This window comes from Alosa sapidissima, chromosome 12 (assembly GCF_018492685.1).
Source record: "Alosa sapidissima isolate fAloSap1 chromosome 12, fAloSap1.pri, whole genome shotgun sequence".
In the NCBI taxonomy this organism is placed as follows: domain Eukaryota; kingdom Metazoa; phylum Chordata; class Actinopteri; order Clupeiformes; family Clupeidae; genus Alosa; species Alosa sapidissima.
The window spans coordinates 32,894,976-32,917,284 of NC_055968.1; the positions used below are offsets into that span (position 1 = coordinate 32,894,976).

General features: G+C 46.1%; 1 protein-coding gene across 1 annotated transcript; it reads left to right on the forward strand.

Moving 5' to 3' along the window:
- Positions 1-6: 6 nt before the first annotated feature.
- Positions 7-19,165, forward strand: LOC121678010 (lysine-specific demethylase 4B-like). The gene is given in 13 exon segments (XM_042057175.1): positions 7-58; positions 1,319-1,467; positions 2,408-2,606; positions 3,812-3,888; positions 4,158-4,213; positions 4,655-4,706; positions 4,708-4,764; positions 8,825-9,010; positions 9,239-9,406; positions 9,905-10,024; positions 13,193-13,285; positions 17,439-17,888; positions 17,921-19,165. Coding segments are annotated over 12 exon segments (1,656 nt in total). The 5' UTR covers positions 7-9; the 3' UTR covers positions 17,921-19,165.
- Positions 19,166-22,309: the final 3,144 nt, after the last annotated feature.

Here is a 22,309-nt window from a genome sequence, read left to right on the forward strand (position 1 = left end):
AAACCCCCCATGCGATCACCACTCTTCATTGTGAAGCAGGAGACCTTTAATGATGAAGGTGAGATACTCACACACTTCTGAGACTGAGTGTGTGTGCGTGTGTATCACACTAGGTATGTGTGTAAGCGTGTGTATGACTCTGTGTGTATGATTCAGTGTGTAAGCGTGTGCACCAGACTGAGTGTGTGTAAGACTGTGCCATGACACCAAGTATGCGTGTAAGTGTGTGTGTGTGTGTGTGCGGAAGTGGGGATGTGTGTAACACACTTCACATCACACACGCGCACACACACACAGACAGACACACACACGTGCGTGCATGCGTGTGTAGACAGCGGGCTCCATTCCTTCTCTGTTTGAGTGAGTTTTATTGATCTGGGGATCATGACTCCCAATTACCTGCTTTCAAAGTCACTTTGAGATGACCACAATTAGAGAGAGAGAGAGAGGGGTGGCAGGAGGAGGAGATGGAGAGAGAGGGATGGAGAGAGAGGGATGGAGAGAGAGGGATGGAGAGAGAGAGGGATATGGAGAGAGAGGGATGGAGAGAGAGGGATGGAGAGAGAGAGAGCGAGAGAGAGGGGGGTGGCAGGAGGAGGAGAGAGAGGGATGGAGAGAGAGGGATGGAGAGAGAGGGATGGAGAGAGCGGGATATGGAGAGAGAGGGTTATGGAGAGAGAGGGTTATGGAGAGAGAGGGATGGAGAGAGAGGGTTATGGAGAGAGAGGGATGGAGAGAGAGAGGGATGGAGAGAGAGGGATGGAGAGAGAGAGGGATGGAGAGAGAGGGTTGGAGAGAGAGGGATATGGAGAGAGGGATGGAGAGAGAGGGTTATGGAGAGAGAGGGAGAGAGAAGGGGGGGGGTGGCAGGAGGAGGAGATGGAGAGAGAGAGAGAGAGGGATGGAGAGAGAGGGATGGAGAGAGAGGGTTATGGAGAGAGAGGGATGGAGAGAGAGAGGGATGGAGAGAGAGGGTTGGAGAGAAAGGGATGGAGGGAGAGAGGGATGGAGAGAGAGAGGGATGGAGGGAGAGAGGGATGGAGAGAGAGAGGGATGGAGAGAGAGGGATGGTAATGAAGAGCAACAATTAAAAGAAGGAGCCCAGAGGACAGCTCTTAAGTCTGACACGTCACCCAGCTGTGTGTGTGCGTGTGTGTGTGTCCGCACGTCTGTGTGTGTGTGTGCGCGTGTGTGTGTCCGCACGTCTGCGCGTGTGGGTGCGCGTACAGTACGTTTGTGTGTGTGTAGGGTGGTAATGTGGGTATGATAGTTGATAGTAATGTAACTCTATTTTGTTGTGTGTGTGTTGTGTCCATAGGGGGCGATGTGGAGCAGGAAGTTCACAGCGCCGCTCAGCTCTGGCAGGACCACTCGCCCAACCTGCTCGCCGAGCGACGCTTCAACGCTGCCATGGCAACCATTGAGCCACACTGTGCTGTGTGCACACTTTTCTGTCCATATAAACAGGTACACACACACACACACACACTAGAGTGCGGTTCGGGCCGCAAATTTCTGTCCAAACCCGGCCCGCGTCCGCACATTAACAAGAGGCCCAAGCAAGTAGAATTCTAGTCTTACCATTGACGAAAAGTCTTGAAATGAACTGCAACAGTCTTTGAAACTACAGTCCCTTTGTCACTGATCCATATGCAGCATCGACGTTAATTGGGGCAACTCAAGGAAATCCTCCTCCAGTTGAATTCGACGACCTTATAGCCTACCGGTAGCCTATGTCTTTACCACAGTATGCAAAGCCAAATAGGACTACCTTCACATAGTAGGCCTAGACTAAAAATTTGCTTAGTTTTCTTTGGTCTTAAAATCTCCGGATAGGCTAACAACTTTTTTTTTTAACGTCACCCAAGACGTGCCGCCTGAAATGCACATACATGGTCACGGCTACATAAACAAATCTTGCACACAGGAAGAAAGCTGTTAGGTCTTTTTTTTACATTTTATTTTATTTTCAAAAAACAAACGTTTGCATCATGTAAAGCAGACCTGTTGGTTACCCAACATAATAAGCAATTTTAAATGTAAAGCTTTCAATGCATATCGCCCCCATGTCTCCGAACCCAAACCGAACCCGACTATAATTTCTAAATATTTGTCCGACCCGTCGTGTCCCGTCAGGCTCGGGTCGGGTAGCCACACTCGAACACACACACACACACACACACACACACACACACACACACACACACACACACACCTGAAGTATCAGTGATGTTGATGTACTCGCGCATGCGCGTGTGTGTGTGTTGAAGGAGGCCCTGCCGCTGGACTCTGCATCCTGTTGCCATCCGGCTGCAGTCACACACACACACACACACACACACACACACAAACACAGACACACCTGATGTGTCAGTGATGTTGATGTACGCCCGCGTGTGTGTTGAAGGAGGCCCTGTCGCTGGACTCTGCGTCCCTGTTGGCGTCCGGCTGCGGCCGGTTCACACGGCCGCTGGTTCCTGAGATGTGCTTCAGCAGTGGGGGGGACACCAGCGAGCCCCCGCCCCCCCGTTCTAGCAGCGGAACCCGCGACGACGGAACCAGCCTGCTCATCTCCTGCTCCAGCTGTAGTCTACAGGTCCACGCCAGTGAGTGAACACACACACACACACACACACACACACACACACACACAGATGTGTGGGTAGGTATGGTGTCTTCCATCAACCTCTCACTCTATATTGATTACCCACAATCCATATCTCATAACCACACCTTAACATCTTGCCTTGTAGCTTTGTAGTGTGTGTGTGTGTGTGTGTTTTTTTTTAATCTTTTCCCTCTCTACTGAGAGTATCTCTGATGTCATCGTCTGCTGTGTTTCCATAGAGACGCAAGTCTCCTTCCGCTCTCTGTCCACATGAGCTAGAGGAAGAGATGGAGAGAGAGAAAGAGATGGAGAGAGAGAGAGAGTAAGAGATGGAGAGAGAGAGAAAGAGATGGAGAGAAAGAGATAGATGGAGAGAGAGTGAGAGAGAAAGAGATAGTGAGAGAGAGATCTGGAGAGAGAGAGAGAGAAAGAGATGGAGAGAGAGAATAAGATGGAGAGAGAGAGAGAGTAAGAGATGGAGAGAGAAAGATATCGGGGAGAGAGAGATATGGAGGAGGGGAGATGGAGAGAGTGAGTGATCCCTCCCTCTTCTTTCTCTCTCTCTCTCTCTCTCCCTCTCTTGGAATAAGCCTTCCGCTTAAGGTTCCTGTTCACTGAGTGCAGTGTGTGTGTGTGAGAGTGAGAGTGAGAGTGAGAGTGAGAGTGTGTGTGTGTGTGTGTGTGTGTGTGTGTGTGTGTGTGTGTGTGTGTGTGTGTGTGTGTGTGTGTGTGTGTGTGTGTGTGTGTGTGAGAGAGAGAGAGAGAGAGAGAGAGAGAGAGAGAGAGAGAGAGAGAGAGAGAGAGAGAGAGAGAGAGAGAGAGAGAGAGAGAGAGAGAGAGAGAGAGAGAGCAAGCAGTCATGTGAAAAGAGAACTGGATTTAAATGAGAAAGCTTTGAGAGCAGGAAACATCTTTCCCTGCTTCTTAACCGCACCGTTGGTTTGATATTTGTGTGAACCAAACACATGCGCACACACACACACACACATTCACATTCACTGGTTTGCTATGTCTGAGATGTTGAATTCGGAATGCATCTGACAACAAGCCCTGATGGGGTGCCAATGAAGCTTGTGTGTGTGTTTGTTTGTTTGTGTGCTTGTGTGCGTTTGTGTGTGTGTGTGTGTGTGCATGCGTGTGTGAGAGCGAGTGCAATTGTGTAGCCTCTGTGTTCTGATGCTTTCTCTCCTTGACTGTGTGCAGGTTGCTATGGCGTCCAGTCTGACATGCAGAAGGAAGGATGGATGTGCTCAAGATGCACAGCAGTGGCCTGGACCGCAGTGAGTAACGCGCGCTCACACACACACACACATGCACACACTAGCACACACACACACACACACACACACACACACACACATTAGCACACATATATATACACACACACACACTCACACACACACTCACACATTAGCACACACACACACCACTATACCCACGCTTACACAGATTCATAGGCACTTCTTCACACAGGCCATATACACAGTCAACACTTAGTGATAAACTTTCTAATGTGTGTGTGTGTGTGTGTGTGTGTGTGTGTTGACAGGCGTGCTGTTTGTGTAACCTCAGAGGTGGAGCTTTGAAGATGACAACAGATAGCCGGTGAGTTTCCCTGTTTGCATGTGTGTGTGTGCGTGTGTGTGTGTGTGCGTGTGATCGCAGGTGAGTTTCCCTCCTTCTCTGACTAAAGTAGCGTGAGTGTGTGTGTGTGTGTGTGTGTGTGTGTGTGTTTCCCTCCTTCTCTGACTAAAGTAGCATGTGTGCACTGTATACGTGTATGTGTGCATGTACATGAACGCGTGTGTGTGAGTGTGCGTGTACGTGTGCATGTGTGCACTTGTGCGTGTGATGGCAGGTGAGTTTCCCTCCTTCTCTGAGTAAAGTTTGACCTCTTAACCTTTAAGTCTGAACAACATGGTGATGGAGTAGGAGTGTGAGTAGGATTAGCCGTGTGTGTGTGTGTGTGTGTGCGTGCTTGCGTGTGTGTGTGCGTGCGCGCGTTCATCCGTGTGTGTGACTGTGTGTGTGTTCTCTCCTGTGCAGGTGGGTCCATGTGATGTGTGCCATATCCGTTCCTGAGGCTCGCTTTGTCAACCGCCACTGAAAGAGAGCCCGTCGACGTCACCGCCATCCCAGACACCAGGAAGAGCCTGGTAAGACCCCGTGTGTGTGTGTGTGTGAACCCGTCCATGTTACCACCATCCTCGACGCCAGGAAGAGTGTAGTGAGTCCCTGTGTGTGTGTGTGTGTGTGTGTGTGTGTGTGTGTGTGTGTGTGTTTGTGTTAACCTCCTGAGAGCATCACTCAAACTCAAAGTCAAACACTGGAGAACACTTGAGAAGTGCTGAATGTGACATGAAGTTGTGAAGCGGAAACTTTTCTCATCCACATTAACACACACACACACACACAGACACAGGCAGACACACACACACACACAGGCACACACACACAGGCACACACACACAGGCACACAACTTCGTATCGCTCTCTCTCTGTCTTGGCTTCTATTTCTTCCTGTTCCCTCACATCCCCATATTAACACCATATCTGCACCTCTCTCTCTCTCTCTCTCCTCTGCTCTCTCTCTCTCTCTCTCTCTCTCTCTCTCTCTCTCTCTCTCTCTCTCTCTCTCTCCTCTCTCTCTCTCTCTCTCTCTCTCTCCCCCCAGTTTCTCTCCCCCCAGTTTCTCTCCTCTTATCCTCACTGTCACATGAATTTTTCTTTCAAGGATTAGGAAGAAGAGGGAATAGAGAGAATAGAGGAGAGAGGGAGGGAGGGGTAGAGAGAGAGAGAGAGAAGGAGGGAGGGAGGGGTGGAGAGAGAGAGAAGGAAGGAGGGGAGAGGAGGAGGGGGAGGGTAGAGAGAGAGAAGGAAGGAGGGAGAGAGGAGGGAGGGGTAGAAGAGAGAGAGAGAGAGAGAAGGAAGGAGGGGAGGGAGGAGGGAGGGGGTAGAGAGAGAGATAGGAAGGAGGGAGAGAGGAGGGGAGGGGTAGAGAGAGAGAAGGAAGGAGGGAGAGAGAGGAGGGAGGGGTAGAGAGAGAGAAGGAAGGAGGGAGAGAGGAGGGAGGGGTGGAGAGAGAGAGAAGGAAGGAGGGAGAGAGGAGGGAGGGGTGGAGAGAGAGAGAAGGAAGGAGGGGGGAGGGAGGGGTAGAGAGAGAGAGAGAGAGAAGGAAGGAGGGAGGGAGAGAGGAGGGAGGGGTGGAGAGAGAGAGAAGGAAGGAGGGAGAGAGGAGGGAGGGGTGGAGAGAGAGAGAGAAGGAAGGAGGGAGAGGGGGAAGGGGGGCAGAGGAGGGGGAAGAAGGAATAGAGAGAATGGAGGAGAGCGGGGATGGTAGAGAGAGGAGGAGGAGAGAGGGAGGTAGAGAGAGGAGGAGGAGAGAGGGAGGTAGAGAGAGGAGGAGGAGCGGGAGGTAGAGAGAGGAGGAGGAGAGCGGGAGGTAGAGAGAGGAGGAGGAGAGAGGGAGGTAGAGAGAGGAGGAGGAGAGAGGGAGAGAGAGGGAGGTAGAGAGAGGAGGAGGAGAGCGGGAGGTAGAGAGAGGAGGAGGAAATGCATTTCTTATTTTGGTGGTGGAGGGAAGTAGAAATACTGTTGTGGGTTTCTGGCTGTGCCCAATGAGTACTTTGATTCTGCAGACTGGAGGTGATCAACGCTTTCAACACACACACACACACACACACACCCTTTGTCCACTCCTTTGCTTCATTTATTGTGTGTGTGATGTGTGTGTGTGTGTGTGTGTGTGTGTGTGTGTGTGTGTGTGTGTGTGTGTGTGTGTGTGTGTGTGTGTTGATGAATGATGTGAAGGAGTGGACTGAGGGTGTGTGGTGCGCGCCTGTGTGTGTTGAAGGATGGGGGAATGAGTGGACTGTGGAGGGTGTACGCTTGTGTGTGTGTGTGTGTGTTGTGCACGCTCATACGTTAAAGGACGCATGTGGGTAGGTGTGTGCGCATGTGGTGGTATGTTGAAAGATGAGTAGGCTGTTTATGATTGGACGTGTGTGTGTGTGCATGTGTGAGCGCGTTGCGCTTGTAAGTTGAAGGATGAGTGGGTTTGATTGGACCAGTGCTGGTTTCTTGTTCATAAATCTAACTGGTCTCTCTGCAGTCTGTGTGCATTCCCTCATCATTCTCCCCACGGGAATATTACACACACGCACACACACACACACACACCACACACACACACACACTCACACACACTCCACACACCCCCCCGCAAGCTCTCACATTAACCCGAACACATAGACATACAAATCACGTATGATCACTACATGCTTACACACACACACACACACATTGTCAGTGTTTTGAGCTGTGATGCCAATATCTCTGTCATTCTAGGCTCAAATGAAGTATTGACATTTTAATAAAGAAATTTTATTTCCATCGATTTTTCCTTGAGCGGCAAGCACTACGAACAGACAGAGGAGAACAGGAGGAGAGAGGGATGGAGAGGAGAGGAGAGGAGAGGAGAGGAGAGAGAGAGGAGGTGGAGATGGAGGGAATGGAGAGGAGAGGAGAGGGGAGTGAGGAACAAGACAGAAAAGAGAGAAAGGAGAGGGGGGGGGAGGGATGGAGAGGAGAGGGGGGGAAGAGGAGAGAGGGGAGATAGATGGAGAGAGAGAGGAAGAGAAGTGTTAACGGAGACACAAAGATGGTTTGAGCTGCAGGGATTCAGATTCAACAGATGTATTTGTCACATAAGGAGTTAGAACACACACACACACGCACACACTCAGATTCAAGAGATGTATTTGTCACATGAACAGTATACAGCTAGTAGTGCAATGGAAAGCTTTTTACTGTTAGTATGCCTTTGCTTAAACTGTTCAAAAACACATTTTACCTATTCAAAACATCTTAACTATTCAAAACACCTTTTATCTAAACTAGTTTCACACATATTATCTAGCATTGCAGCATTCACACATTTGTACTTGTTTTAGAGCAATTTAAGCACTTATGTATGATCAACAAATCATTTTTACATACCACTAGACTTTCCACAGTTCATTTCTGCTCCATTTTACAGTGGATAAGTATAGATAGTCAAATATATATATATATATATATATATATATATATAATATATATATATATATATATTTTAAAACAGACAAAGAGAGATAGTAGTCATTGTATAGACAACAGTTGGAACAGAAGTCCTGAGTTTGCATTAAAGAGGCGTGTCCATATTGAGGACTCATGGCCTGGGAGGCGTGTCCATATTGAGGACTCACCTAGCGTTCATGGGCTTCGGAAGAACCTTTTTCCCGGTGAAAACATCATCATTCTGCGTCATTCACGTCACATAATGTGTGAGTCAGAGGTTGGAAACTGGGGCTAGATTTTGCTAACAGAGTTGCCCAGTTAGGGGCTCGTCATGACTTTTGTCGTCACGTTGTAGTTCGTTTGTAGTCCATGTGGCCTTTCATGTTCAACAGTTTTAATGTGAACTTGGGAATTTGCCGTTTTTGTCACTTGAAAGCTGCATATCTTTTTTTCATGAGCGTCTTACACTATATTTTAACCGAATACAGTTGTTTGTTTAGAATTTGTGAGTGTATGTTTTAACCTTTGTTGTGGCATCCGTGTTTGTCACATGTTCCGACGGCAAAGCACATGAACATTTGCCGTGGGAAAAACAAAGTAGCCGCGGGGGCTTGCCATTCCGAAGTGCCATGAATGCATCATCATGGCCTGGGAGGCGTGTCTATATTGAGGACTCATTGCCTGGGAGGCGTGTCCATATTGAGGACTCATGGCCTGGGGAAATAGATCCTCCTGAGGCCCTCAGTTTGGGCCATCAAACTACTGAAGCACTTGCCTGATTTCAGCAAACTGAAAAAGGAGTTAGTGGGATGGGTGGAGTAACTATGTGTGTGTGTGTGTGTGTGTGTGTGTGTATGTATTGGTATATACTGTGGTTATTAAGTGTGTGTGTGTGTTTGTGCTCCAGGTGTGTGTGTGTATTGGTATATCCTGTGGTCATTAAGGGTGTGTGTGTGTGTGCTTCAGGTGTGTGTATTTAGTATATGCTGTGGTTATTAAGGGTGTGTGTGTGTGTGCGCTCCAGGTGTGTGTGTGTTGTTATATGCTGTGGTTATCAAGTGTGTGTGTGTGCTCCAGTTGTGTGTGTGTTGGTATATGCTGTGGTTATTAAGTGTGTGTGTGTGTGTGTGTGTGTGTGTGTGTGTGTGTGTGTTCCAGATGTGTGTGTACTGCCACAAGCCCAGCAGGCCGCCGTGTGGTGCATGCATCCAGTGTTCTCACGAGAGCTGCTCCACCTCCTTCCACGTCACCTGTGCACACCTGGCCGGGGTCGTCATGAAGCCAGCCGATTGGCCCTACGTTGTGTCAGTCACCTGCCAGAAGCACAAACGGACCAATCAGAAGGTAAGAGCATACACACACACACACGCTCACTCACTCACTCACTCCATCTGGACATTAACATACAGAGATTCATTCTGATTTATTCTCTTTATGTCTCTCTTTTTCCTTTGCTCTCACTCTCTCTCTCACACACACACACACACACACACACACACACACACACACACACACACACACACACACACACACACACACACACACACACATTGGTTTCCTCTACTCTATCAGGTTAAGGTGGGGTCACGGGACCTGTTGCTAGGCCAGCAGGTGATTGGTCGCTACAGCAACGGTTGGTTTTACCGCTGCATCATCATCGGCATGGCAACACAGATTCTCTATGAGGTCAACTTTGATGACGGCTCTTACTGTGACAATGTCTACCCTGAGAATGTGGTGGTAAGTGTGATCACACACACACACACACACACTTCAGAATCAATCATGTTTTTCACCTTAAACAAACACACACACACACACATTCATGTCCAGCAAATGTGGTCTGTAGAAATGATGGAAGTTGACAAGATGTGGAAGTTTGGTCAAGACAGCTGACAGAAGTGATGGCTTCTCTTTAAGCCATCACATCACACACACACACACACACACACACTTTCTGTACTCAAGAGCTGACAGATAAAGGAGACAGAAACACAGCAGGCAGAAGAAGTTTTCTGTGTGAGTGTGAGTGTGAGTGTGAGTGTGAGTGTGTGTGTGTGTGTGTGTGTGTGTGTGTGTGTGTGTGTGTTTCACCGGATTGATGGGGAGACTGGGTCGCACATCTGGTCATGTTGTTTTTCTGTCAGACACCTAACTGATGTTTTGAAGTTCTGGTGTGTTGTGTACCCTGCGCGTGTGTGTGTGAGATCTCCCTGACGTCTGACCTTTGACCCCCAGAGCCATGACTGCCTACGCTCGGGCCCTCCTGAGACGGGTGAGATTCTGTGTGTTTGTACCGCCGACGGACAGATGCTTAACGCCTCTTTCATCAAGGAACACACACACCGATTCTACCAGGTAACATACACTCTCTCTCTCTCACACTCACACTCACACTCACACTCACACTCACACTCACACCCACCCACCAACAACACTACCAGGTACCCCCTACCTACACACACACACACACACACACACACACACACACACACACACACACACACACACACACACACACACTGAGTCACAAAGGGCACTGGCAGAGCAGTTGAGGAGAGCACCAGTCTGTCAGCTGGAGCGTGAGACCTCAGCCAATCAGGGCACTGAGTCCAGGAACACAAAAATCAATGGCAATTGGTGGTACCGTTTCCTCCAGATCTGTGGAACATTGAGATCATTCATCCATTGCAGCTCTAGGCTGCGAATTAACCGTCTGTTTTAGCGTAATCATCTTCGAACTAGACTGAAACTAGCCTAGTTCAAATTAGGGATCGACCAATATGGATTTTTTAGTACCGATACCGATTTTTTTCCATCAGCCTTAGCCGATGACCGATACAGGCTGCCGATTTTCTTGAGCTGATATTTGGAGCCGATACTGCTTTCATTTTGCTCCCTCAATTTACATCATACAAATGACACATAATTACACAAATGATGATAACAAATGTTATAAGTCTCAATTTAAAAAAGGAACATTTATTGAACTTATGGATGGGTGCACTGGATATGGTTAACTGTGCAAAATGCTTTCATCAAAATCTTACAACATGTTGATGATGCATTGCTTGCTGACATATTATAAGACATAATTCAAGTCATCACAAAATGTCCTTTGTCAACACATTTAAATAATTTAAGAAAACAATAAGCCTGAAAAGTAGCTATTGAAATAAAGTGCTTGATTTGTCATTTTAGACTGCATGGTTTCAATTTTTCTATGTCTATATTTTTCTAAAAAAAGCTGCCAGATTTGTCAACCACAGAACATAAATCAGCAGAGGAAAATAACGTGGAAATAACGTGGTGTCAGATGTGTATGTTCTAAATCAATGTCAAAAGGTATAAAAACGTATCTCTCAAAGTTTTAAAATCTCTCCTTCAGGTAGCGCAGCACTCTCATATCGCTGTGATGCGTGTGTCCCACTGAGTGAAACAGACCAGACACACACACAAACTTCTGTTTGGTAGCTGACGAACCACCATTGAACTGGATTGATACCGATAACGTTAGCAAACGGCTCTAAACAAGTAAGGCATACACGGTATGTCTGGTACATGATAAACGTTAACACGAATTAATATTCAACTACACGTCTCTCATTATTAAAGCTCTGTTATCACTGCGATGGCAACTCCGCCCCGATCGAAGGGAGAGGGGGAGGGAGACGCACACACCACACGCATCCAAAACTCAGCCAGGTGGTCGCTGAATAAAAATCCCACAAATATCTCGGAACAACGTCGGCATTACTTAATGCATACGGATAGCCTACAACTTAGCTATTTGCAGCTCCCTAAATACAATGGCAAGCATGTTTTATAGAACAGGCATTCAGGGAGGGAGACACACACACACCACACGCTCCAACACTCAGCCAGGTGGTCTGAATAAAACTCCCACAAATACCACGGAACAACGTTGGCATTAGACTACTTAATCATATGACCAGTGTTTGTAACAGCTACCGCATGAATATGGATAGCCTACAACTTAGCTATTTGCAGCTCCCTAAATACAATGGCAAGCAGTTTTAGGCTATAAACGATCATTAAGCATCTATCATTCGTGTTTTCCATTTGGACCCACAAACTTGCTTCCACCTTCAAAGTGTATGGCAATATTTCAGCTAAGTCAAACAGTTAAAGATGCTTTGAAAGTTTAAAGTTTACTGTTGTCTTGAAGAGCAGGCTTTCAGCACTCTGCTCGTGGGGGAGGGGCAGTCTGCACGTGAATTGCAGCGTCTCCAGCAACACAGAGCTGCCTGTGGACACCTGTATGTAAATAATGCGGGGAAACAACTATCGGCCGATGCCGATACACGTAAAAAACGCAAATATCGGCCGGCCGATATATCGGTCGATCCCTAGTTCAAATGTTCTCAAACGGACCGAACTAACGCTACAGTGATGTGTTCTAAGAAGGACGGGTCTTACTCAACAGCTGTTTCCTGCTAGTGTCATACAAGTGTGTGTGTGTGAACAATGACAATGAAATCAGATGTAAATACATGCAAATGACTTTACACAGAGCTATGCTCTCTCGCCCTCTCAAACACACACACTCCCATCCACCATATACACTCACACATACACCTGTGGGCGCGCACACATACACACACACACACACACACACACACCATGGGAGGTGCGGTGGGATTGCTCCTAATGAGGGCAACAGAAGCAGGAGGTGTGTGTGTGTGTGTGTGTGTGTGTGTGTGTGTGTGTGTGTGTGTATAGAAAAGTGTTGAAAACTTCTCAAAGAGGCTGAGCTTTCCTCCTGCTGAAATACATTATTACCAAAGCAACACGCTGAGCATGGAGGGGGGGAGAGAGGGAGAGAGATGGAGAGAGAGAAAGAGAGGAAAAGGAGTGTGGGGATAAAGGGAGAGAGAGAGGGAAAAAAGGAGGGGGTGGATGGAGGGAAGGAGAAGGAAAGAGAGGAGAAGGAGTGGGGGGGATAAAGGGAGAGAGAGAGGGAGGGGGGTGGATGGAGGGAAGGAGAAGGAAAGAGGAGAAGACGAGAGCAGAGATGTGAAGCTCATGCTGGGTGTGGAGGTCTTCCCCTCTAACACTCTACATGATCCAGCACTCCTAATGAAGCACTCACTCACTCACACACACACACACACACACACACACACACACACACACACACAGAAACAGAGAGAGAGAGTGTGTGTGTGTGAGAAAGAGAAGAGTGTGTGTGTGTGTGTGTGTGTGTGTGTGTGTGTGTGTGTAGTTTGCGATGTGTTTGTCACCCACACACACTCACATACACACACCACACACACACACACACAGAAACGGGGAGAGAGAGAGAGAGAGAGAGTGTGTGTATGTGAGTGTGTGTATGTGTGCGGGTGACACACATCGCAAACTACACGCACACACACACACACACTCTTCTCTTTCTCGCACACACACTTACTCACATACACACTCACATACACACTGTCTCCCCCATTCTGTGTGTTAAGCTCTGCGTCTGTCTGTCTGTCTGTCTGTCTGTCTGTCCGGCAGGTGGAGTTTCAGGACATGTCTCAGCTCCTTCTGAAACGCTCCGAGATCTACACACTAGAGCAGGAGCTGCCCAAGAGGGTCATGGCACGCCTGGTGAGACACACACACACACACACACACACACACACACACACACACACAATGTGTAAATGCATTCCAAGGTAGTGAATTAGGGTTGAAGGTGGAAGTAAATACAGCAAAAGGATATTTGGTATCAATCGAACCGTAATTTCATGCAGATTAAGAATTTCAGGTGCCTACAGCGCAGATTTGTACCAGAAAAAAGATATACAGCTTTGAATGGACCATGGTATAATGATTATTGGGCCAAAATCCTATATTATCACATATAGATATTAGCTGATATCTCCCATACTGGTAAAAGGATCTTTACCAAACTTGGTGTACTTACTCACCATAAGTTCTTGATGAAATTAGTTGGTGTTTAAGGTCTCGGGGTCAAAGGTCAAGGTCACGTGAGGTCATACTTGACATGCAATGTTTGTTTTATAACTCTCAAGCAGATTGAAGGATCCTCATTAAACCCAACACTGTTAAGTAAGCCTAAATTAACTAATAAGGCATTAAAGATCATGGGGTCACAGGTAGAGGTTAAAGGTCATGAGGTTATAGCTGGCTGAGGCATAGAATCAACTATCTGAATTGACATTAAAAAAGATTAAGACATTTATTAAAGCAAAACAAACTTTATTTTCTGTATAAAAACAGTTGTTTCAACCTCCACATCTTATTTTAGTATTGTAGTAGTATCCTCTCTGAAACCAGGTGAAATCAAAATAATTTGCTGTTTTAAAATGCAAATATCTGTGTAAATACCTGTTTTAAAATAACCGTTTCAGTTCATAAATGATATTGGAGTAAAAAACAAAGTACTAATACATAACATTCAATAACAACATTGTAGTTCATTTAGACAAGCTGAATAGCAGAAGTTTTAGATTAAATCCAAACCATTTCTGTCAAACATCTGATAAACATTGTCATCTTGAGCTATTTCCTTCAACTTAAATTATAACGCCAGACAATCGATGTAAATGTCTATGTTGATAGAATAGTTTTGGAAATAAAAACTACCCTTGCATCGCACTGCAATAGTTACAGTATACTTTGTTCCCTTAAGTTGGTAGTAGGCATATAAGCAACGGCAGTAGGACTGATATTACCTAGGATTCTACTAGGTATTATGGTGGGTTTTCAGGATGTGAAGGGATGTAATCATGGGTTTCGTAAGGGTTCATACTATTGCATGGGTTTTCATGTTCTAGAAGAATGTAGTCATGAGTGTCATAAGTCTTAATGCCACTGCATTTGCTGTGAGCAGTGTGAGGTCATTGTATCTTGTGTAGGTCAGACCAACTGTCAGAAGAGTGGGGTGAGTGGAAAAGTACTGGGGGTACCAGGATGAGAGGATCTCCTCCTTACATGGTTAATGGAGAGGGGGTGTTATCAAGCTGGTGAGGACTGGACAGGACAGGGATGAGGAGGCCACTGTGCCTTATGAGTTAGGGCCCGTCTAGCTAGGAAGAGAATAAGATAAGAAGCACCTTAAGTTTTTTCCCTTAAGTATGACCCTTAAGGCTTAATTTCTCCTCAGGTAAGGGATTTACTTAAGGGTGTTGTACACAGAATACCTTCAAGGGATTTACTGCACTGAAAGGGATTTTCCGGCATGAAAATTCTATAGTTTCCACGGAGATTGTTCTACAGCTGGAGCCTAGCTAACTGCCTTTGCCGCGATGCCGTTAGTTAACCCACCGAACACAGTGCTTATATCTTATCATTCATCTTACCTTAATAATATTAGCGGAAATTATCCAGGTAGCAAGTAAAACATGTTATATACATGAACTGAACAATACTAGTTGGCAAGTTAGAAAGGATCCTGACAGTCATCAGTGCACCAACGTTTTGCCTAGCGAACTGAACCGAAGCTCATAGGCTAACAAGACATCCATATGAATTGTTAACGTTAGCCTACGTAAACCAAACAATAACAATACGGCATATTTCTAATAGGCCTATCTATTTCACAGAGGAAGCATATTAACAGAGAGGTTTTATTTTGAATGGTCAAAAGTAGTTAATAAACTTCATTTATCAGCATCAATTGGTTAAGGTAGAGTCAGATGTCCCTTAGGGTTTTCCCCTTAGACTACTAAGGTCTTTTGTGTAACAGTTTAAGGGATTTCTTACAAGACAAACCCTTAAATACTAAGGGAAAATGTTAAGGAACCCTTAAGGAGAGAACTTAAGGGTGTTTGTGCAACCGTTTTTATTTTAAGGGACCCTTAAATCAGATTTTAAGGGAAAAACTTAACTTAAGGTGCTTTGTGCAACTGGCCACTGGCCACGAACAATGTAATGGCCCAACTCGAGGGGCGGCACCATGGATGCATTTGAAAATCTCACTGCACGCAATTGGATAACACTAGACCAATGTTTACTCTGAATGATTCCGGACTTCGACACAATTGGATAACACTATGACCAATGTTGCAGCGCTGTCGTCATCAGTTTAGCTCGCCTCTGGCCTGTATATATCAGATACGCCAATTTGATTGGTTCCCCGGGATGCAAGGGGTAAAAGTAACGTGCATCATTGCTCATTCCATTGTACTCTCGCGAGAACTCTCGTTCCACGACAGTATCCTGATTGGAGTGCGCTTCTCTGTTTACTTTTCGGTGCAGTACTACTAACCGCTGCTAAGAAACTAGTCCCTCAAAATGTTATGCGATCATTGAAATGCAAGGATAGAATAATGTTAGAAATAAAACTATCAACACAGACATTTACATCGACAGTCTGCCGTTATAATTTATTTGTCTGCCGTTATATGTATGTATTTGCCTGGGTGTACTGTGGAGTGGGTAAGACTGTTTTTAGTGGCAGGCTGCGAACCCTGCAACTAGAAGGACTGGATGAAACGTTTTGAAAACGGTCTCCACTGATAAATATCACACATGCTAACTTGGAAATGAGGTACTATGTCCAAAATCCTGAACCACCCCTTTAAAAATGTGTTGTTGGCTATAGCAATGCTATAGTAAATCAGCTTTTGCAAGCCAGTGCTACTAGATGACGGCTCACCTCCACATTGGCAGATAACGCAAAGATCTGCCAAGTTCCTCTTCAAGTGCCGTCTCCTCATCCATTGCAATGAAATGGAAAATAATGAATCAAGACAGTACTGAGCACAACTATATACTGATATTCATCCCAGGGGAAACTGCCAGGAGAAAGTGGACAACGCCTTGTCCATGAAGGGGAAAATAGCAAGGGCCACAGTTAGCAGTCATGCTAACGTATGGAATATCACAACAGCACAGAAAGCTATAATTTACAGCTGCAAGTAGCACTGCTTGTACTGTGGAAAGGACTGCATGGGCAATATTGAAAGAGATATTGGTCAGGTCATGACTATGCTAGTGGAAGTATTTCACTGTTATGTAAATGCTAAGCACATTTGCCTACAGTAATTGCAATCAGATTCTTGATTCTTATATACAAAGGAGGGGTATTAAACTCATTGTGCTGTAGATAGGGACTCCCCATGTCAAAAACAACCAAGTCTATGTTGTGCAACATAAAAAAACATTCACTATATTTACAGTAATTGAATTGATCATGGCATGTTGATTGGCATGTCTCCACCGTCTATAACCTTGTATGTCAGGGGATGAAACTGCTAACCTTTAACCCCATGGCCCTGAGTCCCTAAGTTCACCTAACTTATATAGACAATAAATGTACTAGAGTTAATGAAGATCCATCAGTCTGCTTTGGAGATATGAACCAAATACTACGAGTTATTTGTGTGACCCCTTGTAACCTTGACCGTTGACCTCAAGACCTAAATTGTCTTGCCAGCTCTTTGACAACTTATAGTGGGTAAGTTGACCAAGTTTGATGAATATCTTTCAATTGGCTTAAGAGATATCAGCTGATATCAAGATGTACTAACATACGTTTTTGGCCCAAAATTCATTGTGCCATGCTCCATTCAAAGCCCTATATATTTTTTTCGGTACAAATATGCGCTGTAGGCACCACAAATTCTTAATCTACAGAAAATTACGATTCAAATGATGCCAAATATGCTTTTGCCTTATTTACTTGCACCTTTGACCCTTTTCTAGGCTAATTCGCTCAGACTATACTGTGTGTATGTATTTCACTGCTGAGATATTAATGTGTGTGTGTGTGTGTGTGTGTGTGTGTGATCAGGTCCTGTCCGCTGTGAAGCCGGAGTCTCACTCTCAGGACGACGACGAGGCTCAAGCTGCCAAGAGGCCACGCCTCCCAGTCCCGCCTCCCCAGGAACCAGCCCCACTCACGCCAGCATTAGCTCCGCCTCCCCAGGAACAGGCCCTGCCTTCACCAGCACTAGCCCCGCCTCCTGCCCCAGAGGCTGCAGCAAGCCACGCCCATAACCATGGTCCCGCCCCCGGCCCTTACGGCTTTCTCCCCCCCACCTCGCCGCCCCCCCACACCCAGCCCGCCCCCCCCACGCAGGCCACACACACGCACACACACACACACACACACACACCGGTTCCGCAGGAGGCCAGCTACACACCCAGCTCTGGATACGTGGCCTACATGGAGGCTCTGCTCAACTCGAACTTTCCCTCCGAGGAGGGGCCGGCCCACGAGGCCCAGGGCGTCATGTATTAAACACACACACACACACACACACACACACACACACACACACACACACACAGCATTTACATTTTAATATATAGATGCTCACAAATACATGCATTAATATATGTGCACATAATGCCTACACACACATACCCTATACATAAACACCACACACACACACACACACACACACACACACACACACACTCCGATTTCCTGCTAATTATGTTCCCAGGAACAAACTCAGAACTGAACTTGTCTGTCTGCATGTGTGTTTTTGTATGTATGTTTGTTTGTATGTTTGTCCATATGATTTGACTGCTGTTGTCAGCCATGTTGTCTTGGCTGAGTTCTTCAGCAGGTGGAGATTTATCACCTACCTTTCACCTGCCTAGTACCTCTCTCTCTCACTAACTCACTCTCTCTCATACACACACACACACGCACACACACAGACAGACAGACACACACACCCACACACACACACACTCTCTCCTCATCTCTGCCCCCACCAACATGATATGCTGTTACTTTATGTGTTCCCATAAGTATTTTTCTACAGTAAAGCCAAACACACACACACACACACAGACTCAAACTCCGCTAACTTGCAGGAAGGCACAATAAGAGAGAACCAGTCAGATAAGCATTGTGTGTACAGTTTGTGGGGTGGGGGGGTGCGGGGGGGGGGTGGGGTGGTCCGGGATCGTTGGGATCAGGTGTTTCGGTGTCACATGTAGAGCTTATATTTGAGAATGCAAACCTTGGAAGAGACGTGCAGAAATGTGTGTGTGTGTGTGTGTGTGTGTCTACACCTCACTATCACTCTCTCTGTGTGTAAAACCACTGGGGAGTGTCTCTGTGTGTGTGATGCTGTGAAATAATGAGATGATTTTGCTTTTGTCAAAAACACACACACAGACACACACACATACATACATACACACACACACACACACACACACACAGAAGAGCATGTGGTGCTGCTTCCAGGAAGGTTTTGTAGCACCCTTGATAAATGTAGAATATTGGATACAATATGCTTTGTCTCTTTTTATTATGGTTGTTCTGATTTCAATGTTGTCTTGTATGCTTTCTAAAGTTTTCATTTTGTGAAATTCTTGAAACCGTGTCAGAGGATGGGGAAAAAAAGAGATTGTTTTGACAGATTTATAACTCTTATTTTTTAGAGATTTTAGACACACAAAGAATTCAGCTTTTATTCCTGATTATTGGAAGTCCATTTTCAAAGGTTTGTGAAATAAACTCAGCTCTTCTGATGGTGCTAGCAGGCCCTGTTGCTACAGCTGTGTACACACGTGTTTCTGTCTGACTCGCCTCATCCCCCCCCCCCCCTCTCCCCTCACCCCCCTCTCTCTCCCTCTCTCCTCCATCCTCTCTTTCTCTCTCTATCCCCCTCTAATTCTTGTTCTCTCCCTCTCTGGGCCCCATCATGACAGTCAAAAGCGCATCGTCACTCGTCAAAAGCTTATTCAAATTTAGTAGGATGTCCAGTCCACATTGGGAGGGGTTTTGTTATCAAACGTCGAGCGCATGGCGCAACAAGGTGTTCCTAGATTTTTTAATCAGTCATGGATGCGTTTGGGGCGTAACATCATTTTAAACCAATGAGAATGACTTCTGTCATTCCCTTTAACGGCGCAAAGCGCGATATGTCAAATAAATGCATCGGTATTTTGACATTCAACGGTGCATTTGAAGGAGGCTGCTTGCGAGACCGTATGGAATAGTCATTCCACTAAACCATGCTTTACTAAAACCTAGCAAAGCCCTCACGCATTTGCACTCCTCTATTATTTGAACTCATTGGCAAAGTGAAACTAACTTCACCAAGGTGTCAGTCAACGACAAGACCGTTATATGCAGTTACTTTCACTATTGACTGATAATGGGTTACCATCGTGACCGTGCTTCTTCAGCTGTGCTCCATACGTGTCTCTCGCCTCTCCCCTAATCACTTTTAACCGTCATTACCAATTTGCAAATCATGAGATGTATAGTATTTCGTAATATCTTTATTCTAATTTTGTTTGCCATTGTAATCGTGTGATTTGTAATGTTTTGCATGGACGTGCTCTCTGATAGAAGGATGGTGCGTTGGGACTGTTGACAATGCGCTTTTAAAATAACATATAAACAACTCACCATAGACTTCTGACCAGGTGTACAATAGCGATTTTTAGACAATGTGCTAAGCCACACCCTAAGTTGTTAATTGCCACACCCATGGGCGCATTGTTTAAAAAATAAATGTGCAAAATACCGAATTAAACTTTGCAACGGGTGGAAAACGAGTGCAAAATATAGCCCTCTAGCCCCCCCCCTTTCATTCTCTCTGACTCTCTCTCGCTCTCTCTTTCACACACATGAGCTCCAACATACACTCTCACTGGCCCCTTTATGAGGTACTGCTTACTAGTACCGGATTGGTTCACATTTATCGGCTGCACATCTCCTGTTCTGCCATGTCCCAAAGGGGCCCTGTTGGGTTGAGATCTGGTGACTGTGGAGGCCATTTGAGTAGTGAACTCATCGTCTTGTTTGAGAAAGCAGTTTGCCATGGTTCCAGCTTTGGTACATGGTGCGTTATCCTGCTGGAAGTAGCCTTCACAAGATGGGTACAGTGTGGTCACAAAGCGGTGGACCCGCTCAGCAAAATGTTGGTTAATGATGCCCAGTTAGCACTAAGGGGCTCAAAGTGTGCCATAAGAACATCCCCCCCACACCATTACCCCACCACCACCAGCCTGGACCGTGGAAGGCCAGATGGGTCCATGCTTTCATGGTGTTCACGCCTAATACTGACCCCACCGTCCAAGTATCAGTAGTTTCTCAAATACTGTGTGTGTGTGTATCCCAGTAGATCACCAGTTTCTGAAATACTCAGACCAGCCTGTCTGGCACCAACTACCATGACACGTTCAATGCCCCTTAAGTCACCTTTCTTGCCCGTTCTGATGGTCTTGAACTTGAACTATGGAAATATTATTCGTAATTCACATTTATTTATTAAATAATCGATTGCGCCTGACTGTCCAGTGATCTGCCGGAGTCAGCTGGGAGGAGCTTGAAAAGGCGACCTCGGACACATCAGCTGACATGACTCACGGGAGATATCGCAGAATTTTGTCTGCATTGGATATGGTTTAAATTTCCTTCCTGTTTATTAAAATGAAAGTGATGACTGACTAAATAAATCACTACGATGTTTAATAAACCGTTGTAGGCATACATTTAACAAGTCATCATCATATCACATCAATTAAGTGTTTTCTGTAGGCTAGTATGTGCGACATTGGTTTACACCACAGCAAAAAATCAACACGCAGAAATCACATACAAGAAGGTATCCTTTTGATTTTTTTTGTACATTTTTGCACATTCCAACATAAGGAAGCAGCATGAGAATCTTTTCGTTTTTCTGCCTTATTTTCTAACTCTTTTTCAAGTCAAGTCAAGTTTATTTATATAGCGCATTTCATACACAGAGGTCATTCAATGTGCTTTTTTCCGAGGCTGCAGTGATAGCAACAGCAACAGCTGTTACAAGAGGGTATGGTGTCCCTTTGTTATGATGCACTTCCTGCAACTTTTCTTCAACTTCTTCCTGCCATTTGTCTCTGAAAGACTTAACTCCCTCTCCAGCCCTGAGCTGCCTGTGGGCTGGATGTGAGTGAGGCGTGTGTAATAGCCAGACCTGAGCCAGTGCTGCCGGATGTGAGCCACGCGTGGGCCAGACCTGCCAGGGTGCTCTGCTCTGCTCCAAGCTCTGTGGCCTGCTAATGCTGCGGCTCTGCATCTCATTTTAAAACCAATTAGCCTTTTTAGCCTTTAGCCCCCAGAGTGCAGCTCCACAGGCTGCATCACGTGGGCGCTGGGTTAAACAGAGATCATCGTGCAGGCGGCCGAGCGAACGAACGCTCCCATCAGCCATTGAGACACATGAAGACCAGACAAGACCAGTCCAGGCCACCCCAGACCAAACTAGACCAGATGAGACCAGACCAGACCAAACTAGACCAGTCCAGGCCACCCCAGACCAAACTAGACCAGATGAGACCAGACCAGACCAAACTAGACCAGATGAGACCACCCCAGACCAAACTAGACCAGATGAGACCAGAGCAGACCAAACTAGACCAGAGGAGACTAGACCAGACCAAACTAGACCAGATGAGACTAGACCAGACTACATCAGACCAGAGAGCAGCAACATAAACCAGAAATGTTCCATCAGGGTTGTTTCCGTAAACGTGGAGCACCAGCAGGTATTAAATGCAGTTATCTCTCTCGCTCACTCTCTCGCTCACTCTCTCGCTCTCTCTCTCGCTCTCTCTCTCTCTCTCACTCTCTGTCAATTACGGTAGTGTTTAGTCTGGACATCACTTTCAGGACATTAACCCCAGTCGGCTCTCCTATTACACACA